Source organism: Cheilinus undulatus, linkage group 7, assembly GCF_018320785.1.
Source record: "Cheilinus undulatus linkage group 7, ASM1832078v1, whole genome shotgun sequence".
NCBI classification, from domain to species: domain Eukaryota; kingdom Metazoa; phylum Chordata; class Actinopteri; order Labriformes; family Labridae; genus Cheilinus; species Cheilinus undulatus.
This window is the reverse complement of record NC_054871.1, coordinates 49,305,159-49,312,598: the sequence shown is the minus strand read 5'-3', so window position 1 is coordinate 49,312,598 and position 7,440 is coordinate 49,305,159. Positions and strand designations below refer to the sequence as shown.

The 7,440-nt window shown below is 39.3% G+C and overlaps 1 protein-coding gene across 1 annotated transcript in view; it reads right to left on the bottom strand.

The window, feature by feature from the left end:
• Nucleotides 1–322: 322 nt before the first annotated feature.
• kita (KIT proto-oncogene, receptor tyrosine kinase a) overlaps nucleotides 323–7,440 on the bottom strand; it is an 88,246-nt gene continuing 81,128 nt past the window's right edge. The window contains exons 20-21 of the mRNA XM_041790598.1: nucleotides 5,944–6,049; nucleotides 323–2,025 (exon numbers count right to left, since the gene is read on the bottom strand). Of these exons, the coding sequence (XP_041646532.1) occupies nucleotides 1,840–2,025; nucleotides 5,944–6,049 (292 nt within the window). The 3' untranslated portion in view covers nucleotides 323–1,839. The remainder of the gene's footprint in view (nucleotides 2,026–5,943; nucleotides 6,050–7,440) is intronic.

Sequence of the window (7,440 nt, the reverse complement as noted above, 5' to 3'; positions counted from 1 at the left end):
TCCAAACTTTGACATCATAATCCCATAGTTTGACCTTTTAGACTCACAATTTAAAATTTTAAATATTTTGACTTTTGAGTTCATGATTACATGTTTTATTTCATATTTTGACCTTTTAAACTCATGATTTTGACTTCTTTCTAATATATCTGCCATTAAAAAAACATTATTTTTCAAATTCAATTTCATGTTTTGAGCTTTTTGAACTAATAAATTGACTTTTCTCAGGTTGTGAGCTTTTAAACTTATCCTTTTAACTGTTTAAATGTCAAAATCATTTATCATCAATGCTATTTTTTTTTTAAATATATTTTATTACCAGTGAAAACAAGGTTGACAGTTTCTGGTTAAAAAGGTGACCCTGTTAGGCCCTCAGGTTAGACCTGAATCCAGAATCCGGCCCCTACTGTGATTGAGTTTGACACCCCTGCTCTACATGCTGTTAACTATGTGTCACCACTATGGAAACACTGGTACCGATGCCAGATTTAAGTGTAATCTTATTTTTATGATTTTTCATACTGAATCTAATTTATTAACTTTCATTGTGACTTTTTGGAAACATGTATGTATTGTTCTGTCCTTTTTTATGTGCTGTATTGTTTTTATATATTCTCAGGACCTGGAGTCTGCAATAAAGTTTTGATCTGAACTGAATATCACCCGTATGCACCAATAGATTTTGTCGTATTGGGGAGGACCAACAGTCCGACGTCGGCTGAGGTCCTTTTCTTTGTCCCTACTCATTCCTTTAACTTTAAAGTGTATTTTAAGCACTGAACATGTATACGACAGTATCAATATCACTATTGGCTAAAGTTATTATACACATCTGCAAAAATCTAATATTGTGCTCCCCTAATGGGGGTTATTCCACGATAGTTTCTCCATGACAAAAGCAAATATAATTGGTCAGAATCCCACTTTAGCATTGCCATTCTGTCCAAGACAGGCCAATGCTTGTTTCTGATATGGTGCCATTGTAAAATACAAACTTTGAAAGAACCAAACAGGCTAGATATGAAAACGCCCTTCTTCATTAATGATGTCTTTTCAATTTATGTCCTTTGGTGCAAACTGACTTCTAACATTGAATGAGGAGATATTTTTTGCTCTTTTTTGGTCTGAACACGCCCCTAGCATGACTCATCATGCTGTTTTATAGCTTATAAACCAGTGTCTTAATATCTACACTTAATTGGCCCCCAGTAAGTATGTCCTTCATATAAACATAAATCTGAACAGTTGTAAATAATACTGACAATAAAAGAGTAAAAAAAATAAACTACAGCTGCTTTCACATGGTGTTTGATGTGACGTTCAAGTGCCTCAAGTGCTTTTTTTTTTTCCTCCTTGAATTGCAACAGCCAACCACAAAATTGCTACATAAATATCCACAACAGAAAAATAACAAAACACCAAAAAAATGTCCGGTAGCAGGAGATGAACTGCAGGCTAAAAAAACCTACTTTTTCTGAGATGTGTGAGAAAAACAGGGCTCGTAAAACAGATAACAGTCTGGCGATGTCCCTAATGATGGATGTGGAGTAACAGTTTTAGTCCGTGCTTCCTCGGGGGCTCCTGAACGCTTCTTTGCTGTAATCGGGGGCAGCTTTAGTCCGACTGTCCTCCATGTAATCAGCAGGCAATAACAGTGATAACAAAGCCGTCTGTCCTTTGTTGTTCTGTATACTTGGAGAGAAAATGACCATCCTGTCTACGGCGTGTCCGAACGCATGCTGCTGGTAGCGGAACAGTGGGCGGGCTGAGTGGTTGAGGGGGGTTTGTGGTTGAACATCACAGGCACTTTATGAGGCGGCCAGACAGGTTGGGGGGTCCTCACACTCGCTGGGCTCTGAAGGTCGTGCCCTCCAGGAAGACCTCGTGCTGGACCAGTAAGGGCTGGGACGCCGGGCTGTTGCTGCCGGTCGAGTGCAGATGGTGGAGAGCCAAGTTCTGAGACGCTTCGGGCTCCTCCCTGGCTCTGGGTGTTGCAGGGATCCTGGAGCTGAAGTTCAGATAGATCTGGAGAAGAGAGAAGGAGCAGTCTGTGATTGTTCTAGCATCAAACTTTCCACTCAGTGCATTTAAATCATGATAAAAAATTGTATTTATTTCATTGATGGAATTTAAGAATTAATGTATATATGTTAGTCCCACTAAAATCTTACTAAGTTAAATTTATTACACACTTTTCATTGCAGGCTTCTCAAGGGGCCCCTCCCTACTGTGGGCCCAGGTAATTAGTACCCTTTACCCCCCCCGTGCTACACCCCTGAGCTCGGCTGTAGCATTGGTATAGAGGCAGTTTAAACAGAACTGGACCACATTTCTTTATTAAAACAGGAGCAAAGAGCCACACTGTAAGCTCCTCTAGGCAGAGGAAAAGGTTTTGCTCCTCTCCCAGTATTTAATCCACATTATAATCCACAGTTCCTAAACTACGGGAGGTTTGTAGTAGAGCTGCACATGCGTGCTCCTACATCTCTGATTGGCCAAAAAAGAGGGCATAAAAAGGGGTTAATAGTGGCAATAATGGGTCAACAGAGGCATCAATTGGCAGAAAGTGGTGGAGATGGTGACGTGGTTGGATTTGTTAGGACTAATTTTTTGTAGTCTCTGGACTAGTGATTGTTTTGGGTTTTGTGATGCTTGTGTGTTGTAGTTTGGAGGCTGTGTGCTTTGTCTTTTCCTTCTTTTGCTGCAGGCTGGTGGGAGTGGCTTAGAGGCACCGAGGCTCCTTAATTACACAGCTGCAGCTCATTGGAAGCAATCAAGACCTGCTTATATACAGCTGGCTGAAGCGCAGAAGTTGCCAGAGTATAGCCTATGTCCAGCGTGGCATCAGGCCTTACTCCAGCTCTTTCCTTGATTGATTTGTGCTTCTTGTGATGCTTTTTGGACCGTATTCTAACTTCCTTGAACTTTTCTCTTTTTTCCCCAGTGCCTCCTTCAGACTCCCAGTGCCTCTTCCACTCTGCCAGCCTCCCTCCAGTCAATCACTAGCCTTTTCTGTTGACAGTAAAATCAGTCTCTACCCAACACCTTGGTCTGTGTGCTTCTGGATTCAGTCAGAAAGTTGCTGTCACAAATGGTTTAAAAGTGACAAAGATATCTTAAAAGTGGAATAAATGGGCATGAAAATGCGTTAGAAGTCAGAAAAAGTCATTAAAACAGGTATTAAGGTGGCGAAACTGGTGAAAGTGGCAAAAATGGGTATAAATGGGGCACACAAAAATGCAAAATTTATGAAATCTGTTCATAATAGTGGCCAAATTTGGTGGGAAAAAGTTGTAGAAAGTGGCACAAGTGATTACTTTCAACACTGGAATGCAGTAACATTTTAAGACACTTTTCAGCTCCAAAATTAGGAAACTTTTATTCAGGACTCTTGCACCAATGCTGCTGATAAAACACACATGTAGTGATATCATTAATGAATCTCAGCCTGCTCTCTAATCCATGTGCAGACTTACTTGTTACCTTTTTTTTTCTCGTTCTTCATCATAATGGGCTCTGCTTTCCCTAACTTTCTTTTCTTTTTTTTAATGAGTGGTGCAAGACATAACAAGACAAGTGGGGGGCAAAACATTTGCAATTCAAACAAAACAAACAGTTGCAACCAGACAAGATAAAGACAGAGACAGAGACAGAGACAGACAGGAACTTATAATATTGTGATGTTTTAAATTTGAGGGTGTTGAAAGGATATGTTTCTTTGTGTGTGTGTGTGTGTGTTTGGGGTTGCATTTTTATAAATTTGTGAGTGTGTGTGTATATTGGTGTATGTCTATGTGTGTGTGCGTACATTTATTTGTTTAGGGGAACATAATGGAATGGTGAGAGTATGAAATGTTGGTTTAAGTGTGGATTTAGTTGTATGTATACATTCCAAGAAGAGAGAAAAGAAAAGAGGAATAAATAAAATAAAATAGAATAGAATAAAAAGCAGTATATATGGATGTAGGATATATGTTGGTAATGGAAGAGTACAGGTGAGGGTGATATAAATTTAAAAAAACTGACAGTAAATGATAAAGAATGAGAAAAAAAATATGGGGAAAGAAATGAAAAAGGAACAAATCGACTGGGCAGAGAGGGAAATAGCATGGCAATAATAATGGTTAAAAAAATAAAAATAAAACTAAAAAAATATAGGTGCCATCATGACATGTCCATTCCCCCCCCCCCCCTTTTTTTTTTTGTTTTGTTTTGTTTTGTTTTTTGTTTTTGACTTTTTTGGTTGAGTTTGATTTCAGCATAAATCTCATTGAATGACCAAATTATCATTTCACATTTAAATCATTTTACACATTTATTTTCCTAAAAATTGGTCAAATTTACAATTTGAAGTCACTTAGAAATTCTTCTTAATTTTTTAAAGGCATCTGGGGACCTTCACTCAGTGTCTCTGGACCCCCAAGGGGGTCCTGACTAGGGCTGGGAAATTAATCAAAACTAGATGAAATCATAATATGGCCTGCTGAAATTTTCAAATCGCAGAGATGCAATATATCTTTCACCTGAAATCTGTGTCAAAATAGCAGTTTAAAACTGTTTTCTCTCATTAGAAATGAGAATGACATGATAGTTATAACTCCCTTCAATACATCAATTCCTATCCAATTTGCAACACCAGTCCAAATCATCACAATTACCTATTTTTCAAAATTGTTCAGCTCTAGATGTATCTAATATTGTGCTACATATAACTGATTCATTCCTTGTGTTTGTTGGTTAAAAGACACAATATAAGGAACTAAAGTAATAATCACAAATCAAATCCCAGTTGCAATACTGCGGAAAAAAGTCGCAATTAGATTATTTTCCCAAATCGTTCAGCCCTAGTCCTGACCCCCGTTTTGAGAACCATTGCTGCAGAGTAACATAACGAAGGTTAATAAACACAATTAGATTGTGGATCCCTTTTACGCTTTATACGTAATAGTCCTGAATTCAGACTTTATCCTGGTTCTCTACCAGCCGTCCTGTGCCAGTATCGCCTTTAATAGTTAGTACTATTCTAATTCATGGAAGAAATGACTATGAAATACCATTGCTGTAGTATATGTATGTAGAATATATTTTCATTTGATTGATTTAGCGTTCTAGACTTCCTGTTCCCAGTCTCACTGTCAGCATCACAGAGGTCATGTGATTTCAAGCAACCTTTACATCATTACAACCTCAGATGAGCTTAGAGGCTGGGGTACCTGGAGAAGCGCCTTTTTATCCTGTAGGTTCACAAGCTTTGGAAAAGTACCCCGTCGTTTCTTAAAGACAATGCATTGGTCATATTGTCATCCCATAAAACTAAAACTACATGTCTTGTAAAAGTCAAAAGACATAAAGATATGTGGCAGTATTTATTTCTCATTGTTAGAAAAGAGGCAATGAATATTTTGCAGATCATATCTTGTCAACAATGTGCGGTTGATCCCATCAGAGAGCTGTCAGAGTTGGCATGTTGTCGGTGATGAAAACAACAAAGACTGTGTCTTTGACACGAGTAAACCAGACCAGCTGAAGGTTCAAACACATCTGTTCACGCTGTGAAGGCGCCAAGCATATAGCTGAAATATGTATGAAAACACAGGCGGTGACTTTTAAAACTGTTTTCCCACTAGAAGTGATGAAATCCAACCACTGGACACCAAATATGTTAGCTGAGAGGTTTTTTTTTAAAGAATCAGAGTTGATTAGCTTTGGTTTAGTGGTTAGCATTGGTCCCAATTGTCAGAATCATGATGCCAAATAAACTTACATTCTGTCTGTGTTTACTGAAACTCATAAAGTGTCAAGAATATTATGAGTTGAGGTTCATTTTCCCACCGTATAATCCTTCTCAGAGTGTGAAAACATCATGCCTCATTAATTTTGATGAATGCGCTTTACAGTTGAGCTTTGTTTAAGAGTAGACCGGATAAAAACTGTGAAACCTACATGCTTTGTGGCATCCGACAGCTGCTGTTCGATCCTCTCCACGACCTTCCTGAAGGGGGGTCTGTTGAAGGGGTCAGCATCCCAGCATGAACGCATAATCTGATACCTGCACAGCAGCACACAGACACATAAATCTCCATGTTTATTTTCTCCTTCTGTACATGCATTTATAAACTCTGCTAGTTGGACTTTTGTTGTGAATTGCACTGGTCAGTTTAAGGACAAATGAGAAGAAAAAATGCAAAAGAATACGAGTGAATGCCACATACGACACTCTCGTAATGGCTTACCACCTCCCTCTTCTAATCACACCATGGTGTGAGTAAGTAGTGTTTGGCAAGTCCCCCATCCTAAACTCAGGATGGGAATTCTGGCTCAGGAGTTATTCTGCTAGAGCTGATCTCAACCCCCCAAAAAACTATGTTTGAATGGTGCTTAGTCGAGACTGAGCTTAACACAGACAGTTGAGATTGTGACGAATCTTGGAGAGATGAGCTTGAGATAACCAGTGTCCAAAGATTTGAATGCTTTGATCCAAGATGCCAGGTCTGGATGCTGAGCATGCTGCACGGATGCAAAATGAATGAGCTGGATAGTTCTGAGGTGATGCCTGAGATCTGGATTGGTAGAGGTGCTTGTGAACCAGAATCAAGTAGACCATTTTTCTGATTTTGGCGAGGAAGAGTGGGTCGTGAGGTGATGCTCCAGTGGCATACCTAGAGCTGATGTATCTTGTTAGTGGCTCGTATGGGCTGAGATAAATTTGGGACGGAGGATGTGGACGGGAAAAGGAACTCCAAATAATCAGTTTTAACTCGTCAGAGTGTGAGTAAGAGAGACTCAGGGCCTACATATGTTGATGTCAGATAGCTTAGGATGCCAGGAAGGATTGAAGACAGATGAGATTGGAGGTAGGTAGGTCTAAATGGTGGCAGATTTCATTTATTGCATTTTTGTGGGCATCCATAAAGTTACGGATGGACATGATGTCCATGGAAGACTGTTCTGTTCCTGGCTGTTCAGGATTGCATCTTGTGAGGATTGAGAGAGAATCCTTAGTCCTGGAGCTAGAAAAAAACAGTGGACCTGAAATGGATGGGGATCTAATAAGGGCAAGAAAAACACTATGATATACGTCATGGTATCATATAATTCATTGTGTCAAGAAGAGGGCCTGAGGTGTTTTCTGTGGTCCAGATGTTGAGAGCAAGGGGTACCACGAGGCCTATAACCTTTACCCTTCGCTTTTGAACTCCTCAGTCAAAATAGTTCATCCTGAAGTATGAGTGTACATGCAAAGCTGGACTTTACTAACCTTTATTAGGGCAGGAGAAAGCTTAAGTTTGGGCTGAGTATCTAGTTGAGCAGTGTTACTCAACCCTGCTAAACCAAAGAGCCAAACTATTGAAAAAAAAAACTTTTGCAAGAGCCACAATCTTAATGGTGAAAAGTGGCAAAAAAAAATGGTTAGAGTGGCAATGAGAATAAGTTAAAGGT